This window comes from Anas platyrhynchos, chromosome 4, assembly GCF_047663525.1.
Source record: "Anas platyrhynchos isolate ZD024472 breed Pekin duck chromosome 4, IASCAAS_PekinDuck_T2T, whole genome shotgun sequence".
In the NCBI taxonomy this organism is placed as follows: Eukaryota; Metazoa; Chordata; class Aves; order Anseriformes; family Anatidae; genus Anas; species Anas platyrhynchos.
The window spans coordinates 14,595,099-14,615,056 of NC_092590.1; the positions used below are offsets into that span (position 1 = coordinate 14,595,099).

Sequence of the window (19,958 nt, forward strand, 5' to 3'; positions counted from 1 at the left end):
ACTGAGCTTCTGTAAATAACAGGTAAATGATTTACAATTTGAAGAAAAGTTGGTTTATTTATTTTTTTCTAGATATGAATAGTCGAAAGTTGAGGGTAAAATGAGTGCAATTGCTATGCTAATAATATTTCATTCAGAATTTCCAGACATAAATGTTTGTTTGTTTGTTTTTCTTTGCTTGTTTCTGTTTATCTGGATGAAGTGGACAGAATGAATACTTTACCTCAACTGCTCTTTTGAATATTACCTGAATGGTGAATATGCACCATTTTTTTCCTCTTGTATGCTTAAATATTAGTGGGGCAGTGCCTCTAACATAGTTAGAGTTCCCTCTCTCAAGCCATAAAGTGAAGAAGAGGGTATTTTGCTTTTGTTATGCTCCTTGTGGTTGTGGCACCAACTGACACTTGTGAATTGTGGCAGTTTATGGTGAACATTTTGCTGTGTCACAACACTGTGACTGCAGTTCCTTCCCAGTACAGAGAGCAGACCTCTGCCGAACAGGCAAAACTTTGTTGAACTACTGTGGTTAATAATAAAGAAGGACCAGAGGGGAAAAAAAAACAATTCTGATAACCTATTTTCCATGTTTGTTTGTTTGTTTTGTTTGTTTGTTTGTTTGTTTTTGTTGGTTTATTTATTTATTTATTTTTGATCACTTATGAGCAGGTCTGCATTTTAATTTCAAATGACTTGACAGTTTATCAATAGAAGTTTCTTTGTGGTAAAAGCAGTGCAGTAACAATTCCCCTATGAAGCTACATCAGTGGCTGAGGAGATCATCAGCACACATTAGTTAAAGTGGCTTTCCTGCTTTATACCCCACTGGGGCTTGGCCTCCTTTTCCTGTAGCAGGCCGACGACTGCCTCTCTGACCTACTTGACTCCGTTCCAAACACTAAGCATCCACATCCTTACTATAGCAAGAGATACCTTACGTGTGACTCTGAAACAAGCAACGGAGATACAGCGCAGTGGATACTCAACAGATCAGCAAACTGTATTGTATGAACAGAAACAGGTTGTTTAGTCCAGGGAAAAGGGAGACTGAAAGGAGTCAGGATAATGGTCTGTCCTGTATCAGACAGCTACAGAGAGAAAGGGGATTGTGCCCAGTGGGAATAGGACTAGAAATACTAACATTAAATGGCTGTGAAGGAGATTGAGGTTGGGCACCAGGTAAGACTCTAATGCTAACAGCAATTAAGTGCAGGAATAGATTGCCTGGCCATGCTGTGGAACTTTTGTCACGAGGCTTTTAAGTCAGCTTTTCCCAAACATCTGTTGGGAATGACATAGGGAAAGCTGAACCTGCCTAAAGCAGAGACTTAGGTGACTCAAGGCCCTTCCAAACTTGCACTCTTGTGATTTTCTATATATGAAGAAGTAATAAGATTTGTGTGGTATGTATCACTTTCAGAACAGCAGATGTCTGAAAACAGGGTCATAATTTTGCCTTGAACTCCATTCTCACAAAGTCTAGAGGACAGGAGACTTCAGTCTGATCTTTCCTTCTAAGCCAAAAAGAAAAGCAATGGTAACAGTACCAAATTCCAGGGAGGATGGAAGGAAACCACAGATACTCAAGTATCATATATTTAGGAACTAGTCCTGTAATATTCTCCTTGCCTTCTATGGTCTTATTAAATAATTCCTTCAACTTAGCTAAAAGGAATTATTCCCCTTTTAGAGGAGAAAAGTTAAGAGTTTAGGTTAAGTTTCTGTTTCATGCCAGTGAACTAAGTAATTTTTCCCAATGCAAGTGAGAGATCTGAATAGTTACATGCTTGCTTCCACATGAAGAGGGATACTTCAGGACTCTAAATTTTAAAATGCATCCTGACTTTCTAGTCATTTGTAGTGTTTGATCTGCAGCTGAATAGATCACAATTGCAGGAAATACACCCAAAATCTTTATAGTTCAAATAATTGCTGCAGGCATTTTTCAGAGCAATTGCTTATTTCTTTTTTAGATAAAGCATTTTAAAATTCCCCATCTAGTAAAGTGCTGTAATATGTTGGAATTGAAGGAACACTTTGAAGAGAGATGCTCACTGCTAATAGTTGAGAGTTAACTCCTTCACTAGCAGCATGTCCTGTCCATCAGTTACAGCCTCTGAATGTGACCGTACTGCCACTAACTCCCCTGTCAACCCACAGCTCAATATGCTGGAGAGTAAAAGCAAATGAGTGTATGCTTGTTGCAGTAGTTTATCCACTCGCACCCTCCTGGAATGAAGTACCGTGTGACATGTATAAACACACCAGAATCTGACCCTACATTTACAATGTTTTGCTTTTTGGAAAGGTTCAATTAGATAAAAAGCAAATGGGATTTTATTAATCTCTCTGCCTGCATTCATGAGCACATACATGTGCATGTGTGTGCCTGTAAGTGTGTACATTTTTACTTATTCATATTTTGTTGTTTAAATTGCATTTTTTAGTAGGCAGTTTGGAAATGAGTGAAGTTAGAATAGAATACAATAGTTTCATTTGTACCTACAAAGATTGCATGTTATTTTATTGCTTGGTGATTACATTCACATAAGATGTGATACAGAACTGAAACGTGTGCTGTCTCTGGGGCTACATCTAACAGCGTCAGAACTAGTGCTGTCCACGATGCTAGAGCGTTACTTTTCCTGCAGCTCTGTATAGGGGATTGTTTTCTAATAAGAGAAATTATTATGTTTTAGAGATTGTTTTTTCTAGGTAATACAGCACTGGATGAACTATTTACATGAGGTGAGATCTTTTTTAGAGTGAACTTATTTTCCTCATCTAAATTTTTCTGTTAGTAAAGAGAATGTATACTTACAAAGAGTAAGTACAGCCTGTACAATGAGTTTTGGAATTTATCTGCACTAAAAATTTATATTACTTTGAAATGTGATTATGATCTTCATGCGGTCTTAAACAAAGTATAATAACTTTGAAGCATTGAGTAGGACCACGCTATTTTAAATCGTCTTTATTAACATCAACAGTGAAGCCACATCTGAAGATGATTGCTTATTTCTATGCTGACTGCAAAGTCATTGGTTTACTTAACATGATCAATCAATGTTATTTACCATTATGTTCTGTTTTTATTTAATGAAGACAAAGCTCAGGTATCATACTGGGAGGTCGTTCTTGATAATATGTTCATACGGATCAGACACTCCTTCGCTGCAGTAGAGGAGGTCAGATGTGTTTGGATAATCCCATGGAGCTCCTGCAAGATGTAGGGGTATCCTCTTCTAAAAGACTTCTAATTCAGGTGATTGCTTTAGGATTATATGAGCCTATAAGTTCCTTTATACTTTCCTGACAGGTCTCTTCATCTCTCCTCTCTATCCTAGGACATAATAATTTCTGCTCTTCTCCTTTGGGATCTCCCAACATCCTTTTTAACATGCATTGTGTAGACTGAAGTCTGGATTCAGGAGAAGGCATGCTTGTAATTGACCAAGCCAACTACCTCACAGACCTTGTTAAAATGTAAAAGAATGGTCTGTATTTCTTCCAGTAGCATGACATCACTGGCTAATATTACTCTTTGACGTTGTAATTCATTTCTGTGCACTATTTGTCCAGCTTCTTCGATTTGTTGAGTGCCTAAATGCAGTATCTTAACACTTTTTTCCCATTGAGCTGCATGTTATTTATTTCAGTCACTTATTCAATTTCGTTCTGCTCACTTTGAATTGTAGTAAGAATAACAAAAATAAATTCAGGCTATAAATTGTCCCTCTATTATGCTGAAGGCCGAACATACAGTCTTTGGTCCTTCTTCCAAATCCTTAATGAAGTTATTGGTGTTACTGAATTGTGTGTCTGGTCTCTGTGAAATTTTACTTGATAGAGACTTCAATTTTGGGAATGATCCGCTTGAATAATGTCCAGTATCAACAAGGCTACTTACAGTCACCCTAAAATATTTTTGTTAACCTATGCTTCTCTACCTTGTTCAGAAGAATGTCAAGTGTGACACAGCAAAGACCGTAGTAAATTAAAGTTATCTGATATCCATGAGGAGAATTACACTGACCCAGGAGAAAAAAAAAATAGTTTGTTTTGTCATGGTTTGTTTTGATTTTGGCTTGAATCCATTTCCCTGTTTTCTCTAGCTGGTTTCAAAAAGTTTTCTGTTTATTTGGGTATTTTATTTGTTTGGGCACTTAGCTGACTGGTCTGTGTTCCTGCTCCACTTTTTTTTTCATCGTGAGGAAGAGCACAAGTTGGCTCTCTTCCAAAATTCAAGTCTCTCATCCCTCTTCAGTAAAGGTTTTGGTTTTGCCTTGCAGCTGAGAGAGTTTGGAGCTTTTTGGCAGCCTGCCCCTGACTTGATGTTTAGCTAGCATGTGTCATTCCTGGTACTTCACAATTAGATGGAATGAGTCCTAGTTTTTCTTTCCCTAGCTGTGGAGTTTTCAGTGTCAATGTTCAACGTTTTCAGTGGAGTTTTCAATGGTTCAAAGGTGAAAAGGGTGAAGGTGGAAGGATTGTGTGTTCTGGATGCATTTACATGCATTATGGATGGCACATCAAGCCAGCCCCTATGCAATTTATTATTTCACATCATCAGTAATTAATGCACGTGTCTTTCATGTGACTTTCAAATGTATTCCACTTGTTAGTAGGACCTGTAAACTACATACATTTATAAATGAATAACAAAAGTAACAGCAGCTCTAACTAGGTAATTTTACTGGCCTGGTTAATGCAAAACATGAATATGGGTTTTAGGAAAGTTGATTGCCCACAAAAATGTTCGCGTAGTACTCTGAACTGAATTTGATTTCATCTTTACAAGTACCATTAAATGGGGAAATTTTAAAGCAATAATATACACATTCTGTATTGTATTAAGATATTTTATTTTTTTAAGGAATTTGCAACAGTTCATAAATTTTTGTAAACAGCCACTATTTGTACTCACTTGCAGACACCACGATGGGCATGTAACTGCAGACATTTAGACAGTCATCACATTTCTTCCTCTCTCCATAGGCCTCAGTCTTTATCCTTTTCACTTCTTTGTCATTAGCAACTGGAGGGCATAAAAACATGAATCTAAATGCAGCCTGGAGCACTTGCAGGCACTATGTTAGCATTTTGTTGGACTTCTGCTGTTGCTCTGACATTTATTTGTTTAATTAAATGCCTCTTCTTCACTTACACTCTCTATTTAAGGAGGAAAACAGTGGCCCCATTTCACTATTAACATTCTGAGTCATGAATGAGGACAGCTAGATTCCTTCACATCTCAGGCTGCATGTAAGCAATAGTGCTTTCTTGAAATCTTCTTTACATAGGTGTTTAGTGTAGGGATAATTAAAAGCTTTTTTTTTTTTTTCTAGGCAGTGTATGGGTGTGTTTGCTCTCTGTGTCTCCCTGACACTGGAATAAAACCACTAGACTGCTGCTAGTGCTTTTTCATTCCCAGATGAGGCTTCCAGCCACAGGCAGGAGGGGAGGCACTGGCTGTTTCAGTGAGTGAGCAGAAGCTTGAGGGCATCCTAAACTGACCTGACAACTCAGTTATAACCAATCAGCCCCACACAATGAATACATTAGGACTAGGAAACCAAATAAATCAAGGCCATTTTGGCAGCACTTTCTTTTGCACGCTATTTTAGATTTTCTGTTTTGTTTGTGGATTTTTCTCCCTTTTGGGTAAGTTCGTCTTTATGTTCAAAATATCTGTAAAAGGTAAGTTGCCACATGGAAAAGGCAGTTACTTGTTCTCTTTGTTCCAGTATCTAGCCCCAAAAGTATCTTGACATTTGGTGGAGAAGAAAGAGTCCACGTGATTTTTCATTTCAAAGGGGAATTTTAATCCCACTGGCAGAGCAAACTGCAGTTCAGCTTGTAGTAAGAAATTAAATTGGGCAGCAGGCAAAATAGCTGCATGGAGGGTATACAAAAGGTAATCTTTTAATCAGGAATCCCCAGATTTTTCTGCAAGATCTGCCATATAATGATGGTTATATGAGGGAAGTTCTTGCAGAGTGCATAATATCAAAATGAAATGGGCTTAGTGATGTGGAAGGGATATTCAGTTACCAGTGGTAAGGACTTAAGGCAGCCCTGCCTGTTTATAGGTTTGGGATATGGTAACAGACACGAGACTAACAGCTTTAGCTGTTAACCAAGTTAAAGCTGCTGACCAAGTTAACAGCTGTTAACCTTGCCCACCAAATATCACATCCCACCCCACCTCTGTGCCAGTTCTGTCCTTGATGTGCACAGGGTCTGGAAATACAGTAGTAGAGAGTAATACTAGACTTACACCAGTTTAGCACTACATGGAAATTTGCAATGTAATGATGCTATTGGATGTAATTTATTTATTTTTTTACAGTTTTATTTTTATTTTGAGCCTCCCAGTTTGCACCTGATCCATATGCACAAATGTCTGGACTTCATCAACAGTGCTCTGCGTGGGATGTTTCAGTGAGGTTTTCAAAGATTTACATAATGGACTTTAAAGGCCTTTACAAAAGAGCTATCCCAAAATTACCCTGTAAAACAGTTGCTTACCTATTCTTGTTCACTGCCTTCTCCATAGAGCCTTTTGGTTCAAAACTAACCATTATTTATAAAATATTCAATAACAGACTGGATAGTGATGTGATGTGACCAGAGCTAATGAGTTTATAATATTCTATTTTCTTTAAAATAATTATGATTTCTCATTTTACTTTAATTTGTTAGGTGTTTGGGGAAACCACCTTATTGTTTGCCTTATTTTTATGTATATCGTGGTTTGTGGACAGTAGAGCTTTCTGCTAGAGAAATAATCCTCCCACGTTATCTGCATGGGAAGTTTCATAAGAATATAAGAACAGTCTGTTTCATAAGAACAGACAGAAAACCAGCATGTGTTAAATAACATGAACGTGAACATTTTGGGGTGGGGAGCTTACAGTGTATATTAATACCTGATGGGGGTGGTGGTAAAGAAGATTGAACCAGACTCTTAGGCAATGCCCAGTGAAATGACAGGGGGCACAGTCAGCACTAACTGAAATTCAGGAAACTCCATTTAAATATAGGGGAAAACTGCTTCACTGCAAGAGTGGTCAAATGCTGGACCACAATATCCAGTATTGTGGGGAGGATGGTCAAAACCTGACTGGACATATTCCTGAGCAGCCTGCTGTAAGTAACCCTGCTGTGAGCAGAGCAGAGGGCTGGACTAGATCTCCAGAGGTGCCTTCCTGCCTTGGTGATTACTGAACTGACTTCCAAGGTGATCTCCTCTTGCTGGTATAAATAGTTGAAGACCTAACACTTAAATACTCTGCTTTACTTATCTCAGAATATGGAACCACTCCAGAAGGAATTACTTTGCAGTAATCATGAGAATATTTATGATTGTAAGACATTTTTAGCATTCATATTGGAAAGAAAAAATGTGTTACTAGCCAGAGAGAGTAAATTACACTGCATAGAACTACTGCTAGGTTACAATTACACTGCTTCCTTTTAAAGTTGCTTTTGTCTGTGCCTTGAGGTGAAATAATTTATTTCTGATTTAAATAACTCAGCGTTCAAAGACATTTCAGTGAGAAAATCAAATGCACACTCCAGTACCCAGTAGGGGACCATTTTGGTACCCAGTGCTGACCAAAGTGTAGTAGCACAAGCAGATAGCTTGGTCAGTTTTCAATGAGTAGAGCATCTTAAACAGTCTCTTCCCTTCTACCAAGAGTGTTATAAGGTGAAAAAAAAATGAGTAAAGGGAAGGAATGGGTTGCTGTTTTTCACTGAAAACAATGAAATAAGAGAAACCCATTAGTTTTCTTTTTCCTGGTAAAAAGGTTAAGCCTGAAGTTTTGTCAAATACTTCTATAATTTAAACAGGGCTGGTTAGGCTGCCTGATGGTGTGCAGGTCTTGGGCTGTCCAAGTCTGATAATCACAAAGCTTTGTCAAGGTAGGAATTCCTTAATTCCATAATTTAGGTTAGGGTCTGAGACCACAAGACTAGAGAATGCAAAAGTACTAGTCTAACCCAGAGCAATCTGGTTTTAAACCAAGATACAGGCAGGCACTTGTTCTTCAGGGAAGCCTCAGGAGACAAGCATCTCTCTTCACTTCACCTTTTAACACCTTGATTATTGCATGATTTGCAATTTTCCATTTTTGAGTGTTTTGCCTGCCAAAGAGTTCAAATTCCCCATTTCAGAACTGACGTAATCTCTCAAAAATTTAATGTTTAGCTTTTCAGATCTTCTAATAAAAACTGTTCCTCTGGAATTACTTTTCTATATGGTTTAAAAAAATAAATAAAAGAGGTGGCAGCTTGAAGGGAAAAACATCTTTCATAATATGAAAAAAATTGTTCTCGAAGGTGCTTTTCCTCTTCTGTAACTAAGTTAGGATATGGAATTATTGATCATGAGAAAGTAAAATTGCATTTCTTTGTTTTAATGGAAGTAAGTAATGATATAATGTGTACCTTAAATGGGTCTCTGTTACTAGGGGTGGTTGTTTACCTTCATGATATTCTAACCTTAGAGGAATTGTACATTAGAAGCAGAGAGAACAGCCATTAAAACTGTGATGTGGTGATCTGTGCTATACTTTACATGTAACAAATGTGACATCGAGTAACAGCATTCTCATGTGATCTGCAGTGACATCAAGATGAAGGGTAGTGTTTGGGTTACTGTTTAAAACTAGACAAAGGTGACAAGCCACTCCAAAGCGGAGTTCCCATGGTGGTTTGGTATGGTTTGTGAGTTGCTTCATTTCAAAGAAATACTGATGTTGTGATCACTGTATTTTACTAGTGCTCTTCGTTCTTTCATTCGAGGCCTTAAAGGATTCTCCATCCTGAACTTGCCATTGGTACTTGCTAAAGGAAGTTGGGAAGATGATAAATTCTGCCTTTTTTAGGCATTGTGTCTCTGTAACCCTGATGGGCAGCTCAGAGGTTCCTAACAACAACTACAAAAAACATAGCATATGAGCTTTGAAGCTCTTTTCTAAAATTCTGCTGGCAAATCTTTTGTTTCATCATTACTAATGGTCCTGGTGGTTTTACTTGCTGCCTATTTTCCTGCTGCAGATAACGTTAAACTTCACTTTCTTTCTCATGCAACCTCCAGGCTGATTTTTGAGCACCGTTTTTTTTACTTGATGTACCAATTGTTAGCCAAAGCTGTTCTTTAATGATAGGGAGAAGCAGAAATGAAATAGTATTTTGGAATAAAAGAGTGAGCAGTAGACAGGAGCTGTAGGCCGTTAGAGCTGATACGTTAGATGAGGTGCACTGTAACAGCTTTAAAATTTGCATCACACACATGGTGTAGCTAATTCAGCCAGAGCTGATAGGGATTAATTCTACTTCTCAGAGAAGTAACCAGGCAAAAACACTTCTAAAAATGTGCTTAAAAGCTAGGATAATTAAATATTGCACATCAAATAATCTCAGGAGCTTAAGCATTTTGATAAGCCAGGGTAGGACTGTAAATGGGCCTGTTTTTTCTGATAGTTTCATGCCTGAGAAATTGCATGTCATGGTGAACATCCAAAAATATTAGTTCTCCTGGAAAACACAGGGCTAAATAAAGATATTAGCAGCTCTATTCATCAGTGTCCCTTCGATTGTGGAATTTGTCTATGTTAACTGTACCACAGAGCAGTGCAGAATACTAATTAGCAGGCATTGTGTGAAGGGAGCTCAGCAGATTACCAGGTATTGACTCCACACAAACTATTCTGTTTACCTCTAAAGGAAGCAGGATATCTGGTCCCATTTAAGAGCAATGTATGTCTTCATACTGGACCTTTTATATTACACTGGTGACTTGTCCTATGTTTTTTACTTGCCCTATCTTTTTCACTTAGGTATACTTGAGGAATTCACCAAAAGACTGTATACTTCTATCCCCCCCAAAAAACAGGCACAACCAATTGAAATTTTTCTGAGATAAGAAAATAAGACCCCAGCAGAGCTGCTGACTGATACTGTGTCACTATTATAACAGTAATCTGTAGTAAGAGCAAGAGAGAAGAATTCACACTATAGAAATAAATTCTGCACATCATGGGCTTATATATTGAGGGTGAAAATAGTGTGTGCATGCATGTGCACAAGTACCAAAGTGAATATATGACTGAACTAAGGACGAACAGGTTTTGTATCTGGCAGATAAAGTCACATTCAGTGCATGGAAGGATACAGCAAGTGAGGAATGGAATATGACTGTTGTTACCTGGTTGGACCACAGAAAAAGCTGATACATGGCAAACAGTGAACAGCAGAAGTGTGAGGCTGAGATGAAATAGTGAAAGGGAGTAACAGCAAAAGAAGGGAGCAGAACATCAGAATAAGCATGAAAGTCAGTGCGAAAAGCCATACAGGGGGACAAGGAAAAGATGGGGGGGGTGAAAGAGAGGTAATTATTAAAGTCACATCTGAAGTATGAACAATATGCAGGATAAAATGTGTTCAGTGCTAAGTATCTGAAATCGAAATATGCAAGGCCTATCTCCTTTTCCTGTGTTCCTGTGTTTGCAGAATGTTAGTATTGTACAGTTGTTATTACTACTGAACACTTATTATTAGGATGTACAAATTCTTATACAAAGAAGCTAATAAAAGGAAGAAAACTAAAAAAAAATAAAATATGAGGAAGTATTCAAAAGAGCAAAGAGGGATTGATTGAATTCAGCTATGATTTTGGAGAAATTTTGTTCATGTGTTAAGCATTTTCAAGTTCAGTCTGAATTACTGGGTTTAGTTTTGTGAAATCTTGGTATATCGTTGAGGATGTCTCATGTAACATTTTAGGAATGTGTCCCCTTATTTCAAGTAATTTATAGAAATATCATAGAATCATAGAGTGGTTTGGGTTGGAAGGGACCTTAAAGATCATTAATTTTATATTCCTTTCCACGGTACTCACATGCAAGGTTTTTTTAGTGAATTTCTTCCTAAATTTCATAGTTTTTCTTTAGTACATTTCTGTCTAGACTGGCAAGTGGAATAATTCAATGTAGTCACAATACTGCCATTGAGCTTGTCTTCTGGTTTTCATATAAATTTTCTTACAGTTTAGTACTAACTCCAGCAGTCTGTATGCTAGGCAAAACTCATGTTTCTTCTCCATGACCTTCTGCATTAACAGCTACTACAGGAATTGGCCCTATTGGCATGGTTTTTGTTTAGTTTTATTTTGTTTTCCTTCAGAACTTGTGTTTGGTTTAGATGATAAATAGTACATACAGTTCTAGGAAAACACAGTTTTACTCAGCAATTTAGTCCTTATTCCTATGTAATCCCATTAATTCTTAGAGGTTCTTGTAAAAATTACCACAGAAAGTAGAAACACTTCTATAATGGTCAATAACCGATGCCCAGAGGAGAGTGTAACAAGTCTTGCATCACATAGTGCCTCATGTCATATACTAATACTGCATAGAGTAACGTGCTAATTGACGTAAGAAAGCATATAAAAATGTGACTCATTAAGGAAAAAAAAAGACTTTTCCCAATATGGTTAGGTTCTAAAACTGTTAGAAAAAAAAAAAAAAAAAAAAAAAAAAAAAAACAGCATGCAGAAGTTTGAATTATAATATTTCTCCCTCCTTTAGCCACTTTGAAATAATGGTAAAACTAGAAAATAAGCAATGATTTATGAGAGTGATTAATCTGTCTATAATATAACAAAATATCTAATAGAATTAGTGTCATTCTGTCTTGATACCACTCAATTCTTTTTGCCTGCTCTTACAATTACTTTTGCACACCTATGACTTTATTCCCCCAACTAGATAATAATAATAATAATTATTACATAATACTAGATAATAGATTATTCGATTAGATAGTAGTAATTAAATAATAATAATTAGATAATAATTCCCCCAATAGATGTAAATGGGACAACCAACTTGAACAAGTTATGTGGGACTGTATTTACCCTTAAGGAGCAAAAGCTTGTTTTGTTTTGCTTTATGACTTGACCAACACATTTGAAATGGGTTTAACTTGGTGGCAGTATCATTTTTTTGTTTAGATTGACTTCTTGGCTTGTCCATGGCAAGAGAGAAGTGGGATAGCAGCACTTCAACTCTACAATAAGATAATGGTAGTCATTCACATGGACACCCACAAGGAAACTGGAGGAGATCTTTCTGGAGTTGATGTTCTCTAGTACTTCACAACCCCCGGCAACATCCTTGAGCCACCGTAGCTGCACTGACAGTTAAATGGAAATCAGGATGGTACTTAAGTAGGAAAAATTTACAACAGAGCTACAAAACAGAGGTCCAGACTCAAGGAGAGGGGTCACTTAGGATCCAAAATACATTATGGGCTTTTATTATTGTGCATATTTCTTGAGTTTTTGTTTATACTTTGTAAAATCCCTTTACAGTCAGTAGTCACTGCCTGGGGAGGAAGGACATGCTTTGGAATAAATGTTGAAGCAAGCAGTTTGACACTTTTCTTCTCTGTTTTAAATGTAGAATGAAGAAGGTTTCCTGCAGGAAGGAATGGTGAACAATACAGATGTTCCTGTGGATCCTGAGAATGAGGCTTATGAAATGCCTCCAGAGGTAAATCTGTTGTGGTATTTGCTGTGCATGCACACAGGAGAAAAGCAAGGGTGGGGAGCCACATGCTTGAGTGGCATTACTGTGGCACACACTGGTGGCATTACTGTGGCACATAATGGTGTGTGCTCCAGCACAACAAAGACATTGATGTGCTGGAGCATGTTCAATCAAGTTGGTAAAGGGTCTAGAGAAAAAGTCTTATGAAGAGCAGCTGAGGGAGCTGAGGTTGTTTAGCTTGGAGAAGAGAAGGCTCGGGGAGACATTATACAATTACCTTAAAGAAGGTTGTAGTGAGGTAGGGGTTGTTTTTTTCTCCCAAGCACCAAATGATAAGACAAGCAGAAATGGCCTCAAGTTGTGCCAGGGGAGGTTTAGGTTGGATATTAGGAAAAATGTCTTCACTGAAAGGGTTGTGAAGCATTGGAATGGGCTGTCCAGGGAAGCAGCTGAGTCACCATCCCTGGCGGTCAACAAGAAACATGTAGATTTTGTATTTAGTAGCATGGTTTAGTGGTGGACTTGTCAGCACTAGGTTAAAGGTTGGGCTAGATTCTCTTAGAGGTCTTTTCCAATCTAAATGATTCTATGATCAGTCTGAAAATCAGAAATATAAAACATCTAGGCCATGATGCAGTAAAACTTGCTTGATCTTTAACACCATGAATATAATGAAAATATGGATGCTTCTCAAGTACCTGGAGTTAAACACATGTTTAAATGATTTACTAGCTCTTATCAGTATGTGCAGCACCTGGTTTGTTGTTCAGCCCGAAGGTTCTTCTCCTCCCATCTGTGGCAAGTGAATTGCTGTGAGTGGCCTCATGGGCTCCAGGCAATATCAGTGGGGACCAGAAGAGATCCGTCTGTAATTCTGACCATGCAGGGTCAAGTCCTGTATCAGTACAGATAACATGCCTGAAATATGTATGTTAACAGTTCAGCCACAGATAAGGCTCACCTGCCTCTGGTGTTTAAGTAAACCATTTAAGGCATGAAGTGTTTCACAATGCTCCTTTGTAAGACAGCCTGCAGTCCTGATTCTTCAGCGACAGGTTCATGTAAGTCACTGTAAGCAGACATAAGAGCCCAGTTGCAAGTATTCAGATATTCATGGTCTTTATTGTTGAAGCACACATCCAAGTGTTTTGCTGGATCCCAGATAAAGTGTAGCAGCTTGCCTCCACTCAGATGAACAGGATTAAAAAAAAATGCCGAAGAGTTATATTTGTAGACTTCACACACAGGAAGCCAATGTTCCCCTTCTTCCCTAGATCATTATGCCTGCTGAGAATTACTCACAAGTTCATTGCTGTGAGTCTTTCTGGTAATTGAATTGTATGTTAACCACTGTGAAAGCCTATTCTGTAAACAGCAAGGTTTGTGAGACAGAGTATCTGGAAGATGTAACAAAATAATAATAAAAGGCAGTATCCTTATCACATGAAAATCCATATTTTTTCACTGTATCTAGTATGACTAGGACAAGCAGTAAAAGTTAGGTTATATGTTAGGTTGTATTTATCTGAAATAATAGCACTGATGTCTGCTCTTCTCATTAGGAAGAGTATCAAGACTATGAACCCGAAGCATGAGAGACCTTTCCTTCCTTTGTATCTCCTGAAACCTACTAACAAAGACGTCACATGCTGTACAAGTGCTGAGTTCCAATGTGCCCAGTCGTAAAATTTTTTTACAGTTTTTACAGTGTATTTTGAAGTCTTCCATCAGCAATGATTGGAGTATCTGTGACTGCATCCACCTTGTTTCAGCATTTCCCTCCTGCTGAAATGAAAGCTGGTTGGCAAGGTCATTGTTGTGCTGTGGATATTGTGGCTTCAAGTTTAAAAATTAAAAAGAAAATACTAAATAAAAACACCTAAGTGTCTACTGCTTATTTTTAACTCTGTACATGTTTTGTTGATAGGCTGTCAGTAATTTGATATTGTTTATGATACAGTTTTTATTTGTTTCCAATGACTATTCTTTCTGTGCAGAGATGACTTATTGTGAGAGCTTTATATATATGTGTATGTATTATATATAGAAAAAAGTAACTGAGCATGAACTATGCACCTATAAATATTAGCTGTTGAAATTTTATTGTTTTGTGATGTGTTTTGTTAACTTGTGTCTGTAAATAGTAGTGTTCAACTGAAGCAAATAAAATATAACCCATTAAAAATGAGCTTACAAGTTAGTGATGATTTGTAACACCTTATTTTCTCTGCAATAGCACATGGTGAAAAATTCAGGCTGCATTGCTTCCTGTGAAGGAACTGGAGGAACAAAACGAGCAAGCAGATATCTGGTTTGTACCAAATCAGGATGAAGGATGAGAGTATCAGGGCTGGTTCCTCAGCTGGAGTAAATTGTTTGACAAAAGAGATTTATTTGTAGTGCTAACGAACTTTCCACTGTAAGGAGAACCTAAGAGTGAATGGAGCCATTAATAATGGGTTACAGAAGGCTATCAGGGTATTGTGAGGCTCTTTAAAGAATTACCTTTTCAAGGTTGTTAACACACTGGGCTACAAGAGTACAGAAGAGTGATGGATTAGTTGCAATCAAGTTGTCTTGTATAAAGTCTCATTTAGTAAAAGTACAGTTTAGCGTCTGTTTTTATAGGTGGTAATTTTAGTTATTATGTTGCCTGGATACTTTTCCATACATTAAAAAGATATAAACATGAGATGTTTTTACTTCTCTCATGTTTTACTGTCTGATAGCTATTCTGAATCAACTGTTGCCTCTAACCCTGAACAGTACAATTTTTTTTTCATTTAACATTCTGTAACCCTAAGTAGGTTTTTAAACTACCCTTAAAGTCTTTCCAGTGTTCTGGGGCATACCCAATGTGAAACAGATTATGTGCAGGTATGTGCTCATCTCATTTGTATACTGTGGGAGCTGACAGTGTCATGTCGTACTTTCAGCCAAAATCACACGAACATGATGTTTTCATGGTGCTTTGAGAACTGGTGTTTCAATTTCTAATGTCACCTTCAAGTCCCAACCCCATATTTCTAGAGAAATTCATTTACTTCAGAAGAATTGCTACCAAACTCTTTTTCAAAAGCAATTAAAAATCCCCTTGATCATTCAAACAACTTGTGGATATTTTCATCAATAGTTAAATTGCTTAATGAAGCTTAAAGCCCCGTGCTCTTTTGCAGAATTCTTTTATGGTAATCTGCAACAAACCATTATCAATTTTCAGTCTCCTTCACAGATGATGTGTCAAGAGAATCTCTTGACCCCGACATACTGTTAAATTCTTAATGCCTCAGTGGTAAATCTATTGATTGCTTCCATGTAAAATTAGTATCAGGACAGCATATAATGTAAGATCACACTTTTATAATTGTTAATGTTGTTTAAAGATCTTTCTTTTCTAACAGAAGGAACTGGGAGAAAAGCACAGTGCTGTAGTGTGATTTTTTTACCTAGTGTGCTAGCAGAGACTCAGCCACCAAAAGCAATAACAGAGAGTTGCTTTCCTAATGACCAGCCAAATGTGTGATACTGCAGGAAACACTGGAAAGAGCAGCCTAAGTGTAGTACAAATCTCTGTGCTTCATCTTCTCTTCCACAGGTCTCAATTGTTTCTCTATTAGGAACTCAAATTAAATTGTTTTGTTACTCAGATGTTGCAAATAAGTTGCACACTTCTTAAATAAGCTGCGGGAGTATTATGTCATAAAAAGCAGCACTGAGAATAAATTGGCTCCTGAGACAGACCCATTGTCTGAGCATATAGGGGTTAATTATTTTCTTTTGTAGGTTAACATCAGTAAGTCATTCAGACTTTTCAGGTCATTCATTTAAAATGTATCATAAGTGATCGGTGTGGTTCTCGTGCCTCTTGCAAACATGCCCTCAGATGGCCCTGAAGGTCCATGGGACCCCTGGTTTCTATGGCAGCACAGTGTGATGCACGGCTCTGGTAACAAGCTGCATTTTAATTAGATTCCTTAAAGGCTGTCCAGCCACCCTTTCCAGGTACAATAAATGCCATTTTGTCTTATTTCCTGCAGTGAAATGAATGCTGAAATGTGGATTGCAAATGTCAGAATTGTCCTGGATGCTGAAGTTGAACTAAATAGCTTTTGCTGTATTCACATTTTTAAAAGTGTTCTGGGTATTAAAAAGTGCTTCTACCATGTTGCGATAATTTTGCTTAAGCAATGTCTGCCAGAGAGGAATATATCTCAGAGCTCTCTTTTCTGCAAGAGCCTAGATTTCAACTCAACTGGAAGCAATCTTCTGTCCTCAAATTATGAGTTAATAATGAGTCTCACCATGTCCCAGTCCTCCAGGGAAAAAAACACGTGTTGCTTTTTTTCTATTTTGACAGCCTTAATTGGTCTTATAATGGCTTCTAATTAGACACATTGTAATATCGTTTTTACTACTGTAAATCATAGTGTTAATACTTGTGTTACATGCCCTGGGTTTAATGACTTTCAAGCTATTGTATTTGTCTGAGACATAAGGCAAGAAATGCTCTCTTGCCCCTAACAAGACTTTCCTTTATTCCCTTAACACAGTTGTAGGTGAATTAAGGTAAGTTACGTCTTGAACTTGAGGAGAAGTTACACGCCTTCATCACTTCAGTAAGTACCTACTCAGCTCATCCTAGCTTTCCTATCTTGGGCACTCTGGTCTCTGTGTTCTCATTTAGAAGCATGTGACATGGACAGAGGATCAATCAGTTTGGATATGCAGGGCTGTGCATTTAGTGGCTGAAATTCATCCAAGAGCAAACCAGTAGGCAGGCAGAGAATGGCTACCTACACATAAAATCTTAATATACCACATAGGACTACTTAATTACCTCTAAGATTTTATGCAAAGTTGCTTGAAAGATCCCTACTGTCTTCACATGGCTGTTTTAGGACACCCATAGCTTCAATATACATTTGCTCGTCTCACAAAAATGAGGTTTGGCAGTGCATACTGATGTGATGAATTTCCCATTCTTCTTCCTATGCTCAGAAGGCAGAAAACTCCTGAAATCTTTACTTCTAGGGTTTCCCAGAACACTGATGGCACAGCATCTTATTTTTGTCAGATAGATGGTGCACAGTGGAGTTGATAATCCAGAACTCTGATCCCCAACTCACTGAAAACAAAGGGAGTTTTTCCATTGATTGTCATGGGTGTGAATGATTCCTGGTACCTCTCTTAAGTCTGCAGAGCAATTAGAAATAGCAGAGATCAGATGATCATAAGTCCCTTGGCAGAATATGTAAAATTGGCAAAAGTAGCAGAAAAACAAAGATCAGCAAAAAAATCCCACAGCCAAGCCCTCACAAGGCTTTCTCAGATGTGATCTTACACATTGGCAGAATTCTGTAAATCCTGCATGGTAAAGCATACCTCAAATGTTGGGTTTGTATGGAGTAGTTGTCCTTAGGTATTGCAATCATGAAGGTTGTACATCCTTCAGCTAATTGATACTTAATGGCCTATTAATGCAAACTAAATCTTTGTCTTCTGCTCTGGAATTGCTTAGAAGATAAGTGGGAAAAGATAGATGGTTGCTTGATGCTGGATTTGGGTTTGATTTCAGTCCACACAAGGCTTCCAGTAGCATTGGCTGAGTTATCTTATTCTTTTTAGCCCCCAGCTCAAGGCTTTGCATATTACTGGAAAAGACACTAATAATAGTCTTCACAGGGTATCATTCTGCTTGGATGACCATGGGTCTGAACCAATAGCATCAGTTTGCACAAAAGCAGAATTGCTTGAGAGTGAAGGTAACCAAAAGCAAATGAGATCTTAGCCTTCAGTGCCTCTATGCTGCATTTTTAATGGAAAATATTATCTGTTTAAAAGCAGAAATAAACAATTTTTCTCAAGCCAGCCTGACATTTAATGTGTAACTCAGAAGGTTCATCTGATCTAAAAATGGTTGGCAGATGGAGAAACAGCAGGTGGAACCTCAGATGAGACAGCCGAGAGGTAACAAACAGGGTAGAAAATTAGGTCAGATGAGATTTCTTCCATGTTAGAAGAAATGCTTTGAAAATGCTTCCTCCAATGGAGGCCTAAAAGTGGGTTTTCAGCATTTTCTGTTAATGTTTGCATCTCTGAATAGGTCAGAGTCATCAGAGTCTATCAGCATCTGACACCTAACTGGCATGTTTCTGTGGAAAAAGGGAATGTGAGATTTACATCTGCGCTTGAGGAGACGTGTCTTTAAAAAAAAAAAAATCTACCTTACCAAGAAGATAGGACACTGTTGTTGAGTGAAAGAGAACAAATCTGTTAGCAGGGAAAACATAAAGGACAATAATTTACAAATAATATGACCAAAAAGATAGGAAATCTTATCTCAGGCCACTAAGTGTCCCTAAGTGACAACTTTCATTGACAAGAAAAGGTGATGGCAGCTCCCAAGAAACACTTAAAACAAAATTCACTATTCATAAAAGCTTCTACCATTTATTCAGCCTCCTCACTCCAAAATCTACTTCCATTCCTGGCCCAGATTTGCAGCAAAACAGTGATATGTTTCATTTGAATAATTGGATGTTCTTAGGTGTGAAATAAATGAAAATTCAAAGCCTTGATCTGATGGAGACCCGCTATTCAGAAAATGTTTGAAGGAAGGAAAGGAATCTCTGGAAGCCAGATTTTCTCTTTTTTTTTTTTTCAATTTTCATGTATTTTAATATGTGTCTGTGGAACATGATTTTACACATGCTCACAAGAACACCACAATCTTAGATCACATCGTGTATGTCCTTTTTTTTCTCATTTGCCCATGTTGCTTTGGAAGCTTTTCAAAGTATCTTGCCTTAGAAAAGTGTTCTATGAGTTTGTCTACAAATATATATACAAATACACACACACACATATATATTAATGTATATTCTATGTGTGCATCCATGTACACAGGTAAGTATGTATGGGCATTACCATTACATATTGTAAAGTGCTACAATTCTAATAATGATCTTCCTTGGGAGGGAGAGACTGGGACAGGGCGGAAGGATTATGACAAATTTAAGGAATGCATTTTTAAGTTGTTTATTATAAATACTAGGTAAAATATTTGAAAGCTTCAGAATCCTAGCCTCACAGTGAACAGGCCACGTCTGCATTAACAGAGTTTTGCTGGTGAAGCTGCATAGCCATGCAGACCTAGTTTTGGTTTCTTTGCTGCAGAGCAAGGTTACCAACATTGTTTGTTCCATACACCCACTACAGTGAAATGTGCCATATTTATTTAAAAAAATAATAATAAAATAAAACATAGTTGCCCCTATACTTCTGGACTAGGTGTTCTTGATAGTACATCTACATCAGAAGAGAATCACATTTATTCTTCCCCTCTTGTGTACAGTGCTCTTTCAGAGCCTGAAGCTCTTGTCATGGTGCCAGTTCCAC

General features: G+C 37.6%; 1 protein-coding gene across 1 annotated transcript in view; it reads left to right on the plus strand.

Annotated features, from left to right (window-relative positions):
* The window catches only part of SNCA (synuclein alpha), a 71,254-nt gene extending 56,506 nt beyond the window's left edge, over window positions 1-14,748 (plus strand). The window contains exons 5-6 of the mRNA XM_027456454.3: window positions 12,474-12,563; window positions 14,123-14,748. Coding sequence (XP_027312255.3) covers window positions 12,474-12,563; window positions 14,123-14,155 — 123 coding nt within the window. The 3' untranslated portion in view covers window positions 14,156-14,748. The remainder of the gene's footprint in view (window positions 1-12,473; window positions 12,564-14,122) is intronic.
* The last annotated feature ends 5,210 nt before the right edge of the window (window positions 14,749-19,958 follow it).